Source organism: Mustela nigripes, chromosome 6, assembly GCF_022355385.1.
Source record: "Mustela nigripes isolate SB6536 chromosome 6, MUSNIG.SB6536, whole genome shotgun sequence".
In the NCBI taxonomy this organism is placed as follows: domain Eukaryota; kingdom Metazoa; phylum Chordata; class Mammalia; order Carnivora; family Mustelidae; genus Mustela; species Mustela nigripes.
In genome coordinates, this window is record NC_081562.1 from 84,874,521 (window position 1) to 84,896,086 (window position 21,566).

General features: G+C 43.7%; 1 protein-coding gene across 2 annotated transcripts; it reads left to right on the forward strand.

Moving 5' to 3' along the window:
- Nucleotides 1-659: 659 nt before the first annotated feature.
- TMBIM6 (transmembrane BAX inhibitor motif containing 6) lies at nucleotides 660-21,241 on the forward strand. Of its 2 annotated transcripts, none has more exons than XM_059403050.1 (10): nucleotides 660-769; nucleotides 10,535-10,622; nucleotides 11,210-11,318; nucleotides 14,471-14,591; nucleotides 16,018-16,066; nucleotides 16,175-16,272; nucleotides 16,481-16,560; nucleotides 16,860-16,960; nucleotides 17,774-17,849; nucleotides 19,232-21,241. In XM_059403050.1, the coding sequence occupies exons 2-10, from the start codon at nucleotides 10,567-10,569 to the stop codon at nucleotides 19,253-19,255; spliced, it is 714 nt and encodes a 237-aa protein (XP_059259033.1). In that variant the 5' UTR covers nucleotides 660-769; nucleotides 10,535-10,566; the 3' UTR covers nucleotides 19,256-21,241. The 2 variants fall into 2 exon arrangements, with proteins under 2 accessions (XP_059259033.1, XP_059259034.1); XM_059403051.1 differs by having other exon boundaries at nucleotides 671-777.
- Nucleotides 21,242-21,566: the final 325 nt, after the last annotated feature.

Sequence of the window (21,566 nt, forward strand, 5' to 3'; positions counted from 1 at the left end):
GGCAGTTCTGCCGGGTTGCCGCCCTCGTTGCCTCTCCCATCCACCCTACTCCACAGGCCGGAGTGACTGTGAAGTTGTTGCCTTCTCCTCCAAGCAGGCAAGGTGACCCTGGAAGCCCAACAGCCCCGCACGCGGCCCCAAGACCACCTTTTGGGCTAGAGGGTGTCGGTGTTTCCGGTGCAGGACTGGGACTGCTCTGTGCTCCTCGCATTCACGTACGATTCGCAGAGACTCAAAAGTGCTCTGAAGCCTAAGGCCCGCTAGATTCAAGGAAGATCGGCCTTTTTTTACGAGTTATTCGAATCTCTATCTCCCTTTAACATTCCATGAGAAGGCTAAAACCAGAATCCCGGGACTTGATTGCGCTATCCTGTCATGCGTCGCGGGGGCTCGGTGACACGCCAGGTATCTTGGGTGGGGCCTGTCCCTTCTTCACTTTCTCCACTAGGGGCGGCTTGAGACCACGGTCCTACGTAACTACGGAGGAAGAGGCGGAGACCTTTTACCACGACGCCGGTTGGTGGCCCGAGTCTTGATCGACAAGCGCATCAGCTAATGGTGCTGAAGTAAGCCGCCGTTGTTTACGCACGTAAATCCAATAGGAAGGCAGAGGTGCGGCCAGGGGCCAATGAGGACTGGCCTTAAGCCGAACGCAGGGGCGGAGCTTCCCTCGAGGGGCAGACGCTTGGGTAAAGAGTCTAGAGCGGACTCTGGGAGGGTCAGAAGCACATCCGGTGTGAGGAGAGCTGTGTAGGCTCTTAGGAGGCTGGTAAGAACGTACGTCTGAAGCTGGGACTGCTTAAGGCGGAGAAATGGACAGGGGGCTGGCGATTATTGTCTGAGCAAGAGTGGGAATAGTGTCGGTTTTCGGACAGACTGCACCTTCGGCGAATGGGGCCTTGCTCCGCGACTGGACTGCGCAGGGAGGGGAGAAGCTCGGGAACTAGTACTGCGCATGCGCAACCCTACCGTACCGGAGCGGGGGAGGGGTTGGGGCGCGTCCGCTGGGTTTTGGGGGACGTCGAGGCTCCCGCTGTGAACGCAAGTGCTAGCCAAGGGTGCTTGTTAGTCCGTCTTCCTTCCTCCTACTCTGCGTTCCTTTTCTTCCCCTCCCCCCGTCCACCCTCCAGGAGTAGGCGCTGAAGCCCTTTGGCCCAGCCTCGACTACTTGAATTCAGGCCATATCCCCCATCCCTTCCTTCCGAGGCTAATGAAAGCGAAACCTCCCGCGTTTGTGGTCACCCCTGCTTCACCCGACTGGTTGTTTCTCTGCTGTGGGCCCTCTGGCTGGGCCCCTTGGGGGTGAGCCGCGAGGGCCGGGACAAAGGGCCTGGTCAGGCAGGTTGCCCTGTCACGGCCAGGCGGGTGATGTCACACTCCTCTGTGACACGCGAAGCTCCTTAGTTCCTTGGAAGCCGAAAGCAGAGGCAGGAGGTGAGAAGATCCTTCCTGGTTTTCCAGCCCCGTTCCGGTCTGATTGATTACCTTTGGACAGGTGAGGTGGCCTTGGCTTTGCTTGGTCCCGAGCCTTGTGGGCGTCTTTCTCAGAGTGAGCACAGGAAGGGCGTCGTTGGACGTTTTTTTCTTGGACCTACTTGTTGGAGTTATGGTAGGCTTTGGTATTTTTGTGTATTTATCAAGTGTGGAATTGTTACTCAGTGCCAGCCCATTGCCTACCCCCTCAGCCTTTCACTGACCGAAGAACAGTACCAAAAACCTCTTTGAACTTGAGACTGTTCTAGCAATAGTTAACTTGTGAATGTGTAACTCAGTACAAGAACTGACTGTGCCTGAAATACAAAGATTATAAGGCTGAAAGTTAATGGTGAATAGACTTTTCTAGTTATTTATTGATATGTAGGTTTACTTTATCTTCTGGTTGAATGTGTAGTTTAAGAATTCAGTTCAAGCAAGATTATTTCCGTTGCATAACCGAGTTCTTGTGGCTTCTGCAGATAACACTTACTTCTGTAATTATTACTAGGTTTACTCTCTTTGGTGGTTTATTTCTCTTGTCCAGTATTTCTTGTTTTGTCTTCAAGAATATGTTTATAATTTAGATTTTCCATTTTCTTCCAGTGGGGATACAGTGGTGAAATCCTTGAGAAACACTCTCTGTAATTTGTATTCAGTTTCCTTCTTCCATTATTCATCTTGTGGAAACATGGCTGAGTGAACCCTCTTTTCTTCCTCTCTCCCTTCCCTACTATTTTTTTTTAAAGATATTTATTTATTTATTTGCCAGAGAGAGAGAGACAGTGAGAGAGGGAGCACAAGTGGGGGGGGGGGGCAGAGGAAGAAGCAGGCTTCTCCCTGAGCAGGGAGCCCAGTGTGGGGTTTGATCCCAGGACACTGTGATCATGACCTGAGCCGAAGGCAGACGCTGAACGACTGAGCCACCCAGGAACCCCTCTCCTTTTCGTGCTATTGATGTGACTGAAGTCTTACTCTTCTAAGAATAAGAAAGGTGAAATTAGTCTAGATATTAGTCAGCATTTCTGTTTTTTTCCTGGTTATGCATATAGTTCAAGCTTATCATAGAAGTGCTGAAAAATACAGAGAAGTGTAATAAGAATCAGCATGTGTTAATATTTTTAAAATTTCTCTTGGCCTGTGGCTGGAACTGCCTTCATGAAAACTTGCTTTTCTACTATAGGGCATAATAGTAGGGAGAGCACCAGGCATTAGAGGTCATAAGGCCCCTAATGTGGTTCTGGCTCTACTGTTTAACTTTGTGGTGTTGGTAAGTCGATACTAATGTCTTTTTAGCACTTCACAGTGATTTCACGCAGCTTTTCGTTTTCTTCCTCTTTTTCTTTTTTTTTTTTTTTTTTAGTTCAGGTGAAGGACATAGTGATTCAACAAGTCTGTACATTATGCTGTGCTCACCGCAGGGGTAGCTACGGTCCCACCATATGGGGCTGTTACAGTATCGTTGACTGCTTTTCTCTATGCTGTACTTTTTATCTGTCCCACAGATTTTTTTTTTTTTTTTTTTACTGGCATTCAGTAAGTTTGGTAGAGCTGGTGTTATTTAATCATCCTTATCATACAGATAAGAAAGCCCAGATGACCTTAGGTGAAATGATTTTCCCAGAGTTCCGTGGTAGAAAATGGTAGGATTTGTGACTCCAAAGCCAGTGCTCCTGCCACTATTAACACTGCCTTTTGGAACTTTCTTTTTAAAGTGAGACTAATCATTTTTGCCCTTTCTTTATGGATTGGTGTGATGATCAAAGGAGATAGTGTATATAAAAGCACTTTAAAAGTTGTAAAGTTTTATAGAAATGTATTATAGAAAGTACTGCTGCTGACCTGAAGTTTCACTTTATTTCATAAACTACCCAAGGGTATTAGTCTCCTTTGGGAAAATACTGAGTATTCTCTTGATGTTCTGTCTGCTAAATTTTCCTTTGCCCCTTTGACTTGACTGTAGAAGATGTTAGTAGTGTCTTCCACTTCACCCTGTTTTGTTCCCCCAGAGTTCTTTTTTTAAGATATATTTATTATTTGAGAGAGTGAGCACGGGCAGAGGGAGAGGGAGAAGCAGACTCCCTTCAGTGCAGGGAGCCAGATGTGGGACTCAGTCCCACTACCTCGAGATCACGACCTTAGCCGAAGGCAGACATTTAACTAACTCAGCCACCCAGGTGCTCCCTGCCCTCCCAGAGTTTCTAACCAAGTTTCATGAAGTAGCTTTAGTATTAAACACATTTTTGATTTCCAAAGACAGTGTTCAAACCACGGAGAGAAAGACTAGAGATTGGCTTTTAGGGCCACTCAAGTTACTCCTTAAGATCATTTCCCCTTTAAGCCAGCTGGGAAGTGTTGATTTGAGGTTGCAACACTCCTGATTAGGTAATGGGGTCTGCATTTGCTTTGGTGACTCCTGGTTGTGCTTAAATATGGGGGGATAGAAGCTGAATCAGATGCAAGCTCTGCTCTCAAGATTCTGCACAATGAACTGGATTCCAGAACACTTAAAAAGATCTTCAGGAATGAGAATTGAATGGGTGTGCTCTTTATCTTCATCTATGCTTGCTCTCACTTGGGCTAAATATGTTGTTATTCGGGAGGGATTACTGGCTTACACTGGAAAATGAGTATATTTAGGACACTGGGGCCTCTCTATGATTCAGTCTGTCAAACACTTGTTGTAGAGAGATTCAGTAGTGTCAAAACCCAATATAAAAAAATAATTTATTGGGTCCCCTGGGTGGCTCAGTTGTTAAGCATCTGCCTTCAGTTCAGGTCATGATCCCAGGGTCCTTGGAATCCAGTGTCACGTTGGGGCTCCTGCTCAGTGGGAAGCTTGCTTCTCTCCCACTTCCACTCACCCTGCTTGTATTCCCTCTCTTGCTATGTCCCTCTCTGTCAAATAAATAAATAAAATCTTTAAAAACCAATAATGTATTGAAGGCTGTAGGCATTCCATCTCGAGTTACTGGCTTGGTTCTGCGGCAGCACCGTGGAGAGACGGGATCCAGTGTTAGCTAGCTAACCTAGCTAGCCCAGGAGTTTGGGCCCAAATTAAGGGAGGGGCTGGGACATCTAGGGTTCATATCTAGGACTACCAGAGCGCAGGCCTGTCAAAACAGTTCTTTGGACTTCCTGAAACCAAACTGACCTACCTTTAGGGATGACAAGGAAAGCATCAAGCTAATCACCATTTACTTCATCAAATTCTCTTTCACAATGGATTCTCACTTAGTGGTTATTAGGGTGTCTCAAAACACCTTGTGGCCCTGTGGGACAGGAGGTGCGGTATAAATGTGCCCAAGGAGAGACATGGCATTTAAACAAAAGTAACTTCAGCTAGTAAAAAGATTTATCAAATTCCTTTAAATTTTATTTCATAAGTTTCTTAGACTCTTCCCTCTCCCCCAATTTAATTTTATTTATTTGGGTAAATATTAAGCCTTCAGGATATAGTTAGCTGTGAGTTAGTGGTCGAATAATATTTTAAAAAATTAATATATAGGGTATATGAAAATTAGACCTACAATAAGTGTTTTATAAAACTAGGGGAAAATAATGCACTGAAAACACAAGAGTAATGAGTATTTACACTGGTAACAACAATAGTTAACTTATGGAGCCAGTCTTATGTATGAAGCACTATTTTTTTATTTATTTATTTATTTATTTATTTATTTTTTTTAAAGATTTTATTTATTTATTTGACAGAGAGAAATCACAAGTAGATGGAGAGCAGGCAGAGAGAGAGAGGGAAGCAGGCTCTCCGCTGAGCAGAGAGCCCGATGCGGGACTCGATCCCAGGACTCTGAGATCATGACCTGAGCCGAAGGCAGCGGCTTAACCCACTGAGCCACCCAGGCGCCCCTTTTTTTTTTTTTTTAAAGAGAGGAAGCACGTATGCATGAGATAGTAGGTGGGGGGGGAAGAAGGGCATAGGCAGAGGGAGAGGTAGGGGCAGAATCTTAAGCAGATTCCATGCCTGGCACAGGCATGAGATCGTGACCTGAGCCTAAGTCAAGAGTCAGATGCTTAACTAGCTGAGCCACCCAGGCACCCCTGTATGAAGCACTGTTCTAAGCACTTTATTTGTATTATCAATCTCAAGCCTATGAAGTAGAGATTATTATATTTTACTCTCTGCAAATGAAGAAACTAAAGCACAGTGAGGTTCAAGTGCCAGAAACTTGGTGTGGGTCACACAGCTAAGGAAATACCAGTTAGGATTCAAGAGCTTGCAGCAAGCCAAGCTCTTACCTACTATTCTAGATACTTGGTTATACAGAGTCTGAAAGCTTTTCAGTAGGAAGAACTTCCAAAAAAAAAAAACAATTCTGCTGCCTCTCCCGCACCCAAGCTTTTTAATAACCATAGAGGGGTTTTCTTCTCTTAAGTATCAGTTGGTTCCTTCTGGATATGTGGGAAGAGGACTCCAAATGGTCGAATTATGACAGGAATGAGGAACCATATAATTCACAAACTAAATGTTTAATTAAATGTGTGAATAATGTTTCTTTGACTTGCTGTATTTCTTTCTTTCTTTCTTTCTTTTTTTTTAAGATTTTATTTATTTATTTGGCAGAGAGAGAGGAAGGGAAGCAGGCTCCCCGCTGAGCAGAGAGCCTGATACAGGGTTGGATCCCAGGACCCTGGGATGGTGCTGTATTTCTAAAAAAAAAATACTTTTTTTTTTAACATAGGCTCCACACCTAATATTGGGCTTGAACTCATGACCCTGAGATCAAGAGTTGGAGGCTGTATGAATTGAACTACCCAGGTGCCCCTGACTTTCTGCTTTTGTTTTTAAATTGTATACATTAAGGCAGCCTGCTGCCCAATAATCAGCAGGCTTTTATCTTTCAAAGCTAAGGGTTTTTTAAAAAATTGTGATTGTTTTGGGGCATCTGGGTGGCTCAGTTGATTAAGCGGCTGCCTCCAGCTCAGGTTATGATCCCAGGGTCCTGGGATCCAGCCCTACCTACATCAGGCTCCCTGCTCACCCGAGAGCCTGCTTCTCCCTTTCCCTCTGCTTGCTGCTCTGCCTACTTATGCTATCTCTCTGTCAAATAAATAAATCAAGTCTTAAAAAAATTGTGGGTGCCTGGGTGGCTCAGTTGAGCAGTTGAGGCTAAGATAGAAGCTTGGTTAGCTTAATCCCTCTGGCAAAACTTTAAGAACCCTTTTGACTCTACTCATCTGTATAGTAGTTCCTCTCTGTTTGGAACATAGAGTGAACTATCCCATTTCCTTGATTCTAAGACCTAACTTTTTCCTTCTCATGTCTTTTTTTTTTTTTTTTTTACGATTTTATTTATTTGACAGAGAGAGATCAGAAGTAGGCAGAGCGGCAGAGAGAGAGAGAGGAGAAAGCAGATGTGGGAGAGCCCGAGGTGGGACTCGATCCCAGGACCCTGAGATCATGACCCGAGCTGAAGGCAGAGGCCCAGCCCACTGAGCCACCCAGGCGCCCACCTTCCCATGTTTTAACAGTTCTGAAATAACTTGTGTCCTGTACATATTATGTCATTTAATAAATGTATACTTTATTGTGTTTTTCCCCTACAAAGCTATCATTAAAATTGTTATATGCCTTGGGGCTTCTGGGGGACTCATTCGGTTAAGCATCTGACTCTTGATTTTGGCTCAGGTCATAATGTTCAGTGTCATGGGATTGATCCCTGCATCAGTCTCTACACTGAGCTTGGAGCCTGCTTAGAATCTTCTCTCCCTCTCTGCCCCCCCACCCCAATACTTGTGTGTTTACATGCACACACTCTCAAAAAAAACTGCTTGTGTGCCTTTGTATCTAGAAAATTTGATTCTTACATATTGCACTTAAATTTTAGAATAAGTACTGGTGTTAGAAAACTGGTTTTATTTGGTTTATTTTTTATTTATTTTATACCACAAGGCAATATTAAATCATGGAGAAATTGCTATTTGATACTCTCTCATGTCCTCACTACCTTTTGATAGTTTTGGTTTTTCCATCAGCAGTTTTTTGTTTTTTGTTTTTTTTTTTTAAGATTTTATTTATTTATTTGACAGAGATCACAAGTAGGCAAAGAGGCAGGCAGAGAGAGAGGAGGAAGCAGGCTCCTTGCTCAGCAGAGAGCCCTACCTGGGGTTTGATCCCAGGACCCTGAGATCACGACTTGAGCTGAAGGCAGAGGCTTTAACCCACTGAGCCACCCAGGCACCCCTCCATCAGCAGTTTTAAGAGGCAGTACCCCCTGGGAAATGCCAGAGAGCAAACTGGGAAAGAGGACTTTCTGACATTATCCCCTCCCATTGTTTCCACACAGTGGGGTCTGGTTACAGCCTGTTGCCCCTTTCTGACTAATAGTCCCCTGGGTATTTGAGGATTTACACTGCTAAACCCATTCATAATCCCCCTCCCCAATCCTTTTTTTTTTTTTTTTTTTTAACTCTTGAAATTGGAAGCAAGAGGTGCTTCAGTGTTGTTGTTGCAAATACTGAGAAACTTGGCTCTGAAGGTTGCTTCAGAATTGTTGCAAGTTCTGTCTAGGGATGTCATTAAGGGTGTTAATGGAAGCCTTGAACAAAGACACTTCCCAGGTGCTGGATTCTGCCATCCTGTAAGTGTGCTCTCTAGAGGATGTGAGTTCATCATGGTTATGAAATACCTTGGTTGGTCCTGCAACAGACTGCAATAATTGCACCATCTAGATCAGGAGGGCCGGGAGCCCTGTGACTTAGAGGGGTGAGCAGCTTACATTCTGCAGCTTCTCACTGTATATCCATCCTTAAGAACAGAACTAACAAAAAAAATTGAGGTGAGTAGGATATTAGTGGGAAAGGAAAAAGGAAATCAAGAGAGAGCAAGCTAGCCATTGTAATGGTTGCATTTGTGAGAGAGCGAGCCTCAGGAAACAAATGGTAATGATGTGTGTGAACCAAAAGATTGGCATCTTTCCACTGGCGCAGGATTTCTCAGGAGTCATTTTGGGATTGTAATTTTTATTGCCCAGATTAGTTTTGCTGAGTATTGGGCTAAGTGCTCATTAGGATCGGCGTGACTAGTTGGCTGGTCTTTCAAACTACTTAGCTTTGTGTTTTGATACCACCCCGTTCCCGTTTTTTGGTCAATTTGAAATGAATAGGCATTATGGGTCTAATAAGAATCTAGGTGATTGCAGAAGATTGATATTTAGGAAAGATGAAAATTCTTGATTAGGTTTTTTTTTTTTTTTAAATTTATTTATTTATTTGACAGAGATCACAAGTAGATGGAGAGGCAGGCAGAGAGAGAGAGAGGGAAGCAGGCTCTCTGCTGAGCAGAGAGCCCAATGCGGGGCTCGATCCCAGGACCCTGGGATCATGACCTGAGCCAAAGGCAGAGGCTTTAACCCACTGAGCCACCCAGGCGCCCCGGGGTTTTTTTTTTAATCTATAGATTGAGTGTAGGTTTTTTTGTTTGTTTTTGTTTTTTTAGGATTGCATGTGCAGTAGAGGAGGGAACAAAATTTAAGATCTCAACTTGATGGTATTGATGGCATGTAACCTGGGTATAGTTCAGTTAAAAACGTCCTTTCTGTGACATATTGGGACAGTTGGCAAGATCTGAATAGGGTGTATATATCAGATAATAGTATTGTGTCAGTGTTAATTGCCTGGATTTGATTATGGTTTTCAGGTGTACACACAAATACTTAGGGGTACTTGTAAGGTTGGGAGAAAAATATTTTATTTTATTTATTTTTTTTTTAAAAGATTTTATTTATTTATTTGACAGAAATCACAAGTAGATGGAGAGGCAGGCAGAGAGAGAGAGAGGGAAGCAGGCTCTCCGCTGAGCAGAGAGCCCGATGCGGGACTCGATCCAGGACCCTGAGATCATGACCTGAGCCGAAGGCAGCGGCTTAACCCACTGAGCCACCCAGGCGCCCGGGAGAAAAATATTTTAGTCTCTATATACTGTTACATAGAGAGGGGATAAAGCACCTATGGTGAAATATTAACGGAAAATTTGGGTAAAGAGTTTCTAGGAATTCTTTGTACTATTCCAACTCTTCTGTGGTAAAGTTTATGAAATTATCTAAAAAAAATTCATTTCTGCACAAATTACTTTTTCACAGAGGAACTTTTCTTTTTTTTTTAAATTGTAAATCCCTTTCAGTTCAGTTTTAACATGCATTGGATGGAAAGTTTCTACATATATTTACATATATTTAAAATTCAAGACCTGGCACGCTTGGGTGGTTCAGTCACTTAAGCGGTTAAGTGCCTGCCTTCGTCATGATCCCAGGGTTCTGGGATCCCCACGTTGGTGGAGGTGGGGTGGGGGGGTGGTCCTTGCTCGGCAGGGGGCATATTTTCCCTCTCTCTCTGCTGCTCCCCCTGCTCATTCTCTATCTCTCCGTCAAATAAATAAAATCTGTTAAAAATTTTTTTTAAAAAATTAAACTCGGGACGTAGTACCAGGCCCAGCTCCTTCTTTCCTCCCTCCCCCCTCTATCCCCTTTTAAGGTTCTTTGTCTTTGCTGAGAGAATTCCGTAGCATCTCGAAACAGTGAAATAAAATTGCTTTATGTTGTAGGGGTGCTTAATTAAGTTCCAGTCTTAATTTTGCCTCAGGTCTTGATCTCAGGGTGGAAGCTGCGGATTCTCTTTCTCCCTCTTCCTTACCCTCTCCCTTCCATCAAAAAATAGAATAAAAATAAATATCACCTTATGTTCCAGTCACTGGGTTCCTTTAACTAACTCCTAACTGGTAATTTCTCAAGGGAAGAAACTATCTATTAAAGGGACAGTTACTTTCTGAAGGAATAGAAATCAAATGGTAGTAAGAAAATAGTTCGTGAGAAGAAGATGGCTTCATTTCTTCTGTGTCCTTTAAAATGGTGGAGTATAATTGCAAATGTATCTTAGAAGGAAATGCATAAAAATGAAAATGGCTGCGTCAGGACAGTGGGATTTTAGGTAACTTTAATTTTCCAAACTTGGATGTTGCTGTTTTTCATGAGAAAGTTGTTTATGTTATTTTGTATATCCTTGTATCTGTAAAATAACCTTCTTTTTATCCTTAATTCTACAGAGCGGAGGCTGTGTCCCACAGACTCTGGCATCATGAACATATTTGATCGGAAGATCAACTTTGATGCACTCTTAAAATTTTCCCACATGTAAGTGTTATGATCTTGACTTCAGTTTATTATATTTCCTTTCATATCTTGTTCCTTTTCCTAGTTTATTAGCTTTTATATGTATTAACTACCATATTAACTTTGTTAGAATCCACAGGATCTAATAAAAGCATCTAGATTCTTTTTTTTTTTTTAATATTTTATTTATTTATTTGACAGAGAGAGTTCACAAGTAGGCAGAGAGAGAGGAGGAAGCAGGCTCCCTGCTGAGCCAAGAGCCCGATGCAGGGCTCAATCCCAGCACCCTGGGATCATGACCCAAGCTGAAGGCAGCGGCTTAACCCACTGAGCCACCCAGGCGCCCCAAAAAGCACCTAGATTCTAAAGGCTGCCTGTAGTCACTGAGAAACCATTTAGATATTCTAGTTTGGGTACTGATTATTCATAATTTGGGACCTTTGGCTCCTACCCTGCATTTAAGATTCTCAATTCATCTATTTTCAAGGCATTCTTTTTTTTAGATTATAACTTATACATACTCCCTGGGAAGAAGAGAGGGAAATGATTATTAGCTTAGAAATAAAATTGGTCCCAGAATAATGGCTGTTACTAACATTCTTTCCCAGAACCCCATCGACACAGCAGCACCTGAAGAAGGTCTATGCCAGTTTTGCCCTCTGTATGTTCGTGGCGGCCGCGGGGGCCTATGTCCACGTGGTCACTCACTTCCTTCAGGTAAGAGCACTTTCTCTCGTAGTGTTGCTGTGGCATAAATTTAGTAAATTTAGTAAATGTAGATGGCAAATGTATGTGGCATAAATTTAGTAAATGTAGAAACTAGCGCAGCAGGGTGGTGCAAGCCTGTACCTCTTTGTAATCCTTTTCTGTAGTTTGTGATCTGAACTCAGCCAGAGCCAGCTGGTAACTATGGACATGCGGAGCCATTTAAATTTTCTGGTAGATAATGCCCTCTCTAGGTGCTGAAAACAATGTCTTAACCTGGACACGGAATGGTGTGCAGGCAATACGTAAGACCCCAGTCCTTTAAGTTGTGGCATGATGTGTGTGCTGGGGTTTGCGCAGTAGCCTTTTTATCTTTTCCTCCCTTCTCTATTTGCTTGTGATTATGGGGTTCTTAGATACAGACCACTGATTGTACGATTATCAGGAGAGGCAGGGTCGAGACCTTCAAGGATTTGACTTAATTTTATTTGCTGATGCACTTACATCTGCATAGTTGCATGAGAACCTTCAGTAACTCACCTTCCTGTGTTGAAAGAGACCTTCAGTTGGCCAGTAGGAATAAAAAGGACAGTTGATGAATAATCAAAAAGTTTGAAGTTCCCACTAACCACGACTTGGCCTTTGCAAATGTCCTTTTTTGTGTAAGTGCAGAGAGTGTGTCTGTGTTGGCATTTGCAATACTGAGAACTGTCCCTGTGCTCAGGCATCTCCTGGCAGGGGTTGTATGAAAAATTACTCTAGATACTTAGAGAATAAGACTTTGATCCCTGGAGTTTAGACTAAAACATACTCCAATTTCTAGGCAAGAGTGGCCATTTTGGTTTCCGGTTGTGGGTGTTCTTTGTTTTCGGGGGGGTTTTGTGTGTGTGTGTTTTGGTTTCATTTTGTTGTTTTGTTTTTAAGCAATGTAGTAAAATGCAGTTATCATTATTTATGGATTCTATGTTTATGAACTTACCTACTTGCTAAAATCTATTTGTAACCCTAAAGTCAGTACCTACGGTGCTTTTGCAGACATTCGCAGTCCTAAGCAGAACGGCAAAAACTTTGAGTTGCATACAGCCGTGTTCCAGCTGAGGTTGAACAAGGTGCCACACTGCCCTACTTCAAACTCTTGTAGTATAAACAAGGATCTTTTTCATGGTCTATGTAGTGCTACATTTTTTGCATTTTTGTGATTTTGGTGGTGATATCTTTATTTAAAATGGACCCCAGGCATAGTGCTAGAGTGCTGTCTAGTGTTCCTGAGTGCAAAAAAAAAAAAAAAAAAAAAAAAAGTACACTGAGGAGCACCTGGGTGGCTCAGTGGGTTAATTCAGCTCAGGTCATGATCTCAGGATCCTGGGATCAAGCTCTGCTCGGTGGGGAGTCTGCTTCCCTTCCTCTCTCTCTTCCTGCCTCTCTGCCTACTTGTGATCTCTGTCTGTCAAATAAATAAAATCTTTTTAAAAAAGAAAAAAGTACATTGAGACTGTGATGTGTCTTATGGAGAAAATATGTGTATTAGGTAAGCTTTGTTCAGGCTTGAGTTTATGGTGTGTTGGTCATGAGTTACAGGTTGGTGAACCAACAGTATATATCAAATAAAGTGTCCTTAAACATAAACACACATAAAACATGTATTTTTCAGTTGAAGAAAATGTAAGCAGAGGTATGTGAGAATTTAAATCTTTATTTTTCTCAGGAGCAGTTGTTCAGTATTATTAATTCATTATTCACAGTAACTTTATAGACCATAACTGTGAGAAATGAAGACCAGCTATGCTTTTAAAGGAAGGAAGGAACTTCAGTATGTACATACCTCCTTCATTATTTTCTTCTCTTTCTAATTGACTATAGCTTTTCCCACTTCCTCCTCCTTCTTCTTTCTTTTTTTAAAGAATATTTTTACTGGGGCTCCTGGGTGACTCAGTCATTAAGCGTCTGCCTCCGGCTCAGGTCATGATCCCAGGATCCTGGGATCAAGCCCTGCATCGGGCTTCCTGCTTAGCGGGGAGCCTGCTTCTCCCTCTCCCTCTGCCATTCCCCCTGCTTGTGCTCTCTTGTCTTGCTTTCTGTCAAATAAATAAAATATTTAAAAAAAAATTTTTTTTTTCTCTTAGAAAACTAATGCACGTTCATTGTAGAGCATTTAGAAAACAGACTAGTGATAAGAAGGAAATAAAAACACCCGGACATAACCTAACATTTTGATTCTTACTCTGCCTCAGTCCATTGAGGCTGCTTTAACAGAACACCTAGGCTGAGTAGCTTAAACAGCAAATGTTTATCACAGTTTGGGAGGCTGGATGTCCAAGGTTATGTCACCAGCAGATACGTTGTGTGGGGAGGTCCTGCTTCCCGTGTAAATGACTGTCTTCTCACTGCATCTTCACAGAAGGGGCAGGAGAGCTCTGGGATCTCTGTTGTAAGGACACTAACGAAGGTTGCACCCTCATGACCTAATCACCTTCCAAAGACCCTCCTCTCCACCCCCTACACACCTTGAAATATCAGCACATGAATTTGGGGGGAGCATAAGCATTTAGTCTCTAGCACCTCTCAGTCATTTTTCTCTGTATGGGTATATATATTTGTGTGTGTGTTTTAAAGTGATCAAAAAGGGATCGTTCCTACTTGTCCTACAGATTAGAAAGTGCTTCAAACACTTGTCACTTTGATTCATCTTTTTCTTGGACAAGATTTGTAGTTTGACTTGGGAAGTTGTGGCTGATGGACTACCTGGGTCAGAAGAGCCTCTAGGGGCGCCTGGGTGGCTCAGTGGGTTAAGCTGCTGCCTTCGGCTTAGGTCATGATTTCAGGGTCCTGGGATGATCCAGTCGTGCATTGGGCTCTCTGCTCAGCAGGGAGCCTACTTCCCTCTCTTTCTCTGCCTGCCTCTCTGCCTACTTGTGATCTCTGCCAGATAGATAAATAAATAAATAAAATCTTTAAAAAAAAGAAGAAGAGCCTCTAGTATCCACCACAGTCGTCCTAGCCCTGTCCTGCAGGACTTCTAGTTTCTCTTTAGCCTTCTCTGCCTTTCCACAACCTCCAGGTTAGAGGGAAATATTGGGAAGTTCAGATGAATATTTGATCCCAGTAAGGTCTGCAGAATAAATTTGGTATTTCCAGTACTTCATTATTAACTCTGGATTTGACAGGCTGGCCTGCTCTCTGCCTTGGGCTCTCTGGGGTTGATGATCTGGCTGATGACAACGCCTCATAGCCATGAAACCGAGCAAAAAAGACTGGGACTTCTTGCTGGATTTGCTTTCCTTACAGGTATGTTAGAAATTGGGCTAATTTGGGGTGGGAGGGGGTACTGTATCTAGCCTCTCTTTAGACTAGGGCCCCAGATTTGTATGTATTCTGATTCACCCCAACTGGCACACTGTGCTAATCAGTCTTGTATTTGAGTGTATTTTGCCTGGTATTGCTTTCTCACCTCATAGAGGTGCATCTTTTCCGCCCAGGGGATTTGCTCTTTAGGACTAGTGACTGAGACTTCTACCTTTGTATTCAAAAATAAGCATTTGTGTTCTTGAATGAATGAGGTTCAAGAGCTTAGGTAGCATAACTTGTTAATGGTCGACGTGGGGCTAGACCTGAAACTCTAACTTAGTTGGACTCACACTGCAACTCACTCCTGTGAGAATTTATTCTCAACTTTGCGGGCAGTTAATTAAAGCCATACATTGAAATCCATCCAGCAGAGCACTTTGCTGATTCTCAGGATAAGAATTAAAAGCACGACCCTTCTAGAATTATCGTTAAGAAAAACAGGACTCGGGACGCCTGGGTGGCTCAGTTGGTTAAGCAGCTGCCTTCGGCTCAGGTCATGATCCCAGCGTCCTGGGATCGAGTCCCACATCGGGCTCCTTGCTCCGCGGGGAGCCTGCTTCTCCCTCTGACTCTGCCTTCCACTCTGTCTGCCTGTGCTCGCTCTTGCTCTCTCTCTCTCTGACAAATAAATAAATAAAATCTTAAAAAAAAAAAAAAAAGAAAAGAAAAACAGGACTCAAGCTACAGAGTAAAAATACTTGCAGAGCAGCATTTGACTTAGTACATCTCATTTTGAGTGTGTCTCATCTATGTAGTGTTGAAATAGAAAGGAAGGGATTTAGAGATTAAGATTTTTTAAATATGGAAAGCTAGTTTTTGAAGGCTTTAAGGGGTGGAATTAGCAGAAGGAGAGAGTAGCAAGAGTAGAGGAAATGCTGGGGCTGGAACAGGTTGCCACTGCACCTTCCTCTTGGCAAGTGTCCACCTGCAAAACCACTCGGGCCTTTTCTACAAAAGGCTGGCCACAAGGCACTGGTTTGCTCTTGATCCTTCTGTTCTAATTCCTGATCTGGCCCACATTATGGTCTCACATCATTCCTCTTTGGAGTATGCAGCCTTACAGCTTTGCTCAAAAATGTTTGACTTGCCTGCTTTCTTTTTCCTAATGTGTATCCATCCTGGGCCATGCATGATTTTCAGCTCAGAGAACAGCTTTGTAGCTCTGTCTGTAAACAAATAATTCAGTCATGTGTATGTTCTCTGGAAAACAAGGCAGATAGAGGAGTGGAGATTTAGTTACTTCAGTGTATATGTTTTGGTTTTTTAGGAGCGGGGGCATGCCTGTGCATTTGATGGTCAGCTTTTGGACGAGGGTCCTTTTCAGGAGTTGACAGTAATACTGTGTTCTGGGGCTTTTGTTTTCTAGGAGTTGGCCTGGGCCCTGTTCTGGAGCTGTGCATTGCCATCAACCCCAGGTAGGTGTTCTAGTAGCGTCTTATGTCTCTTTATTGTTGCAAATATACGTCCTCCATATAGTTTTGCAGACCTGTAGCCCTCAGTCTAATGGTGTTTTCCTCTCACAGCATTCTTCCCACCGCCTTCATGGGCACAGCAATGATCTTCACCTGCTTCACCCTGAGCGCCCTCTATGCCAGGCGCCGGAGCTACCTCTTTCTGGGAGGTAAGTGTGGATTGGAAATCAGAGTCTCTGCTTTAGTCAAAATTCGCACTAAGACTCTTTCCCTACCTTCTACTTTCTTGGGATTGTTGGTTTGAAATTGAAAGCCTTAATTTGTCGGGGGAAGGTTGGTAAGTAAGGAAAGGCTTTAATAGGATTGTCTTCCTTCACTTTTGTTTTTCTCAGCATGGCTTTTTGTCATCTCTTACAGGTGTCTTGATGTCAGCCATGAGCCTGATGCTCTTGTCTTCCCTGGGGAACCTTTTCTTTGGATCCATTTGGCTTTTCCAGGTAAGACTTGGCTATAACTTTCTAGCAGCCATTTGCCTGGCACATCATATACTTGCTCCACCCTAAAGCAAGGTGGCTAAGAATCTTCCAGAATGCTCACTTTGTTGGCAGTGCAGAGTTGTGCTTAGGGAAGCAATGTGGTCTTTACCATAGCCTTCTGTTCCCAAGAATGTTAATGCCAGTAGGGTTAGCATTTGTCATGCTTTCAAAAAACCAAGAGCCAAAAAGAGGCACAGCTGGGTTTTTCCCCTCTGTGGTGTCTTCCACATGGTAACCTCATCTCATTCTCCTCTTATTAGGCAAACCTGTATGTGGGGCTGGTGGTCATGTGTGGCTTTGTCCTTTTTGATACTCAACTCATTATTGAAAAGGCTGAAAATGGAGATAAGGATTATATCTGGTGAGTGAAAAACTGGTCTTTACCGCCTCCCTTTATGTGGCTTTCAGGAGGGGTAAGAGTGGACTGGGTGGTGCTGGCTGGACTTCATGGCCAGCCTTTGGGAGCATATATGGTAGGATGCCCATGGTTTTGGATGGGAACCAAATAGCATAGTCTCCTTCAATTCCTGAAAGACATCAGCTCTTTTTAAAATTGAACTAAGAGGGTGCCTGAGTGGCTCAGTGGGTTAAGCCGCTGCCTTCGGCTCAGGTCACGATCTCAAGTGTCCTGGGATCGAGTCCCGCATCGGGCTCTCTGCTCAGCAGGGAGCCTGCTTCCCTCTATCTCTCTCTGCCTACTTGTGATCTCTCTCTGTCAAATAAATAAATAAAATCTTTAAAAAAAAAAAAATGAACTAAGACGCATTTAATTATCCTTACTTTTAATAGTGGTTATCTCTAGGCATGAGAGAGGGAAAGGATCTTTCCCTTTTTACTCTGTATTTTTATATTCTTTAAACCTTTAATAATGAAAGATACACATTCTTTTTCATATGTAACTTTTAAAAAATGTAATCTTCTCTGAGCCTCCTAACTAATTAATGGTAGTCCGGGCCCCTGCAGAGTCTAAAAGCTCAGCTTTGCTTTTACCTGGGCTGATGGCTTTGTTGATTTCAAAAGAATCTCGGACCTCAGAGTTTTACTTAGTGGGTGTTGGAGTATTGGCGAAGCTCTCTGATAGGGTGGGAGAGGGGTTTTTATGCTCTGCTGCTCCGTGGGCTGTGGAAAAGGAAGGTGGGATGAGCCAGTTGGTAATCTGGTTCTTCTATTTCAGGCACTGTGTTGACCTCTTCTTAGATTTCATTACTCTCTTCAGAAAACTCATGATGATCCTGGCTATGAATGAGAAGGTTAGTCCACCTGCTCCTGAGGATGAGAGAATGGCACCTGAATTTAGCATCTGTGTAGACTGCAGGTTTGAAAACTGACATAGTGTGTAGGTCTAGGTTAACCGTAAGGCAGGCCACCAAGTAAGAGGTGAACCAGAAGCCCATGATAAAAAAGAACAAGTAAAAGAAAAAAAATCTTTAAAAAAACCCAAACAAACAAAAAAACAAGGGCTGCCTGGCTGGGTCAGTTGGTGAACCATATGACTTTTAATCTTAGGGTTATAAATTCAAGCCCCACGTTGGGTGTAGAGATTACTTTAAAAAAAAAAAACAAAAACCCAGGGGTGCCTGAGTGGCTCAGTGGGTCAAGCCTCTGCCTTCGGCTCAGATCATGATCTCAGGGTCCTGGGATCAAGCCCCACATCGGGCTCTCTGCTTAGCAGGGAGCCTGCTTCCCCCCGCCCCGCCGCCTGCTTCTCTGCCTACTTGTGATCTCTGTCTGTCAAATAAAGTATTGGGAAAAAAAAAAAAACCCAAAACAAATCCTAAGATTAGTATCAAAAGGGAAAGGGGCTTAAGTGGCAGCAAGGAACAATCTAGTATATGAAGAATTTAAAGGCTGTGAAGATAGTTATGATTCAGGAAAAGATATTCTAGAGGACTTGTTTAATACTGGCTTTTATAAATATGTGTCAGAAGTAGATTGGTTTTATTCATTTGTTGGTCTTGTTTCCAGAGAATATTCTGTGTAAGGTTAGTGAGTGTCACACATAGTCTACTCCAGCAGCAGGTCAACGAACGAAACCATGAGGGTTTTCACAGACCTTCTTAGGGAACAGGAGACTGTGTGGTGGCGGTGGAAGCCGGTGAGGAGGTGGGATTGGTGGCTCTCGGTCTCACCTGTGCCATGACTAGACAGAGCACCAAGCAGGTTTCAGCCAAAGCAATCAACTTGGCGTCCACTAGAATGGGCTGAAGAGTTCACTGGGCTGGATTATTTCTGGGTTTGGTTTGTGCCTGGGATTTACACTTCTTGGGCTAATGGAAAGTTGGTCTCGGCCTCTTGTGTAGTTGTTCTAGGGTGGACTGCCAGTCTAGAGCCTTCATGGGTTGGGATTGGAGCTGTGGTGGTTATGCGTAAACCAGGAGTGTTCTTGGGGTAGAAGTGGGAGCACCTGCTTAACTTTTATTCCTGTCAGGTCTGTCAACAGCTTGAGGGACCATTAGTGGAAGGTGGTTAAGATTCAGTTCCTACCACAGCGAGGGAGTATTTCTCCTTCCTTTTTATTGTCCTGTTCCCTTCCTTTCCCTAACCAAAGGCAGCCAGGTGTTGGCTCACTCGAGTGTTTTAGGTTGAATGTCAGATGCCAAAAATTAATTGGGTAATTTTTCTCCATTTTTAGGACAAGAAGAAAGAGAAGAAGTGAAATGACCATGCAGCCTTTCCCATTTTGACCTCTCCCTCCACCCCTCATTTCCTCTTCGCACACATTGCAGGTGGTGTGTTCTGTGATAATGAAAAGCATCAGAAAAGCTTTTGTACTTTGTGGTTTTCTCTATTTTGAATTTTTTGATCAAAAAACTGATTAGCAAAATATAGTTTGGAGTTTGGCTTCATATTCCTGGGGTTCTTCCCCACTCCCTTGTCTGTCTAGTCCATCTTAGCTTCTCCCTCTGCTGGGGCAACCGGTCACCATGATGAGGAGTGGGACCCACAGCAGAGTAAACTACAGGAGTCCGCTTTCTACCCAAGCTTCACCAGGTGCGCCTGAACTTTCAGTCGAGCTGCTTTGGCTCTTTCCTCAGCATCGTTTGGTTTGTGCACAGTTCCTGGTGGGACTGGGCTGTGTGTTCTCCGTCGGAGAGGAGCTTGGTGTCCTCTTGTTCCTCAGGCTTGTTACATCTGAGCTGCTGTCAACCCCTGTGAAGAAAATGAAGAGCTTCTTCTGGCGGATGCTTTGCTTCCTCTGAGCTGCCCAAGCGGCGGGTCTGACAAACATACCGTTCTGTCTTGCTATTCCAAAAGGAATGTGGACTGTTGTGTTCCCTTTCCCTGTCCCTGGTCTCACCCTCAGGGAATCTGCAGGTTTTTCCATCCCCGGGGCTGGAGGATTTCAGCACAAAGGAAAGACTGATTCTTGTCAGGTATTTACGAAAAGGCTGGTTTTGTATGGCAAGACAGAGCATAAAATTCCTGAACGTCCCCTGTCTTTACTTTTTATCACCTTAGTTGTTGAGTGGCCTCTCCCACCTGGCCTTGATTGAAGATCCCAGGACAGGAAGGATAGGGAAGGGGAATGGTTGAGCCTGGGGTAAGTTTAAACTAATCCTGCCTGACAAACCTAGTTGGCCTGTTTGGGGCAGTGAGGCAAGTAGGAGGAGATGCTGCTAGCTGAATGGTTCTTTGTTGAGAGCTGCAGAACTGGGTTGTGATGACTTGGGAGGCCGCATTCAGAGCAGTCCGGCGCATTTCTGTCTTCTCCCGCCTGGACGCCAGTAGTGTCAGGCCAGAGATTCCGGGCAGTAGATAAAAGTTCATTTTACAGATGCACTTTAGTTTTTGGTCTCTGCAACCTGTTCCCAGAATCCATAGCCTTCCATCCAGGGACAGGTGACCAAACCTGCAAAACGAATGATTCCCTCCAGCTTGGTCATTGTGTGGGAGGCCAGTACTAATAGGGATCCCTGGAGCTTTCCCAGGGAGCTGCCACAGGCTGCTGACACAGAAGGTTAAGCAGCCTGGAGAGCAGTTAATGTTTCTGGCTGTTCACAGGACTTCCGTGGAACGGGACTGAGCCATCAAAAGCTTGTTGCCAGTAGGATACCATTTTTGGTTCTCCCTGTTCACAAGCAGCACGCAGATTGAATGGCTCCTGGTTCGCGGTGCACCATGTCATCGTGCTGTCCTGTGAAGCAGTTTGTCCCCAGGGTGTGTGTATTTCTGGGGAGCCGTGCTGCCAGGAATGGCTGGCATCTGCAGAGGATGCTGCCCTCTGACCTAGCTGCTGCCTCCAGCCTCTGGCTTGAGAACTTTTAATAAAGGGACTTTCCATTAAATGCCCAGTAGCACTCTCCATACATTTGTTGATTCTCTGCAAGGCCTGAGAATCTGAGTTGAATCTCTTGAAGCCAGACTCCACCTCTTGTGCTTTTTTGCTTGGGATAAAGGAGTTTTTCTTTAGAAACAGTGCCAAGAATGACAAGATCTAAAAAATGACTTTTAAAGAAAATGCCTAACAGGTTTTTAATACAGTAATCACTGTAATTATCACTTTCTTTTCTAGTTCCTTGGTTTTCAGCTCAGGCTGCATTCTCTAACTCATACTGTGAAGACAAAGGTGTTTTTGATTCAGAAATATATGAAATCTACATAGTCTTAATTTGTAAAAAATAAAGAAAATTCCTTAACCTTTCCTGGTGTGTGTGCGTATTAAATTCAAGGCCACAGCTGAACAGGGCTTGGGGACATTCTCACTTGCCTTATAAGTAGGGCCTGGGAGTGGAACAGGATTGAGTTTCTGATCTAGACTTAGCAGACTGGTGACTAGAAAGAAACGGACCACAGAAGGCCTCCCACTCCAGCTTGCCACAAATGTTAAGAATTTCCTCTGTGCAGTCACTATAGAGCCCAGGCTTTTTTGTGTCCCCAGTCTTCAGGCGCTTTGTGGTGGTGGCGTGTGCCATTGTTCCAGTGGATAGCCAGGCTCTGGAATTTGGGGTGTATAATGGGAAAGGCAT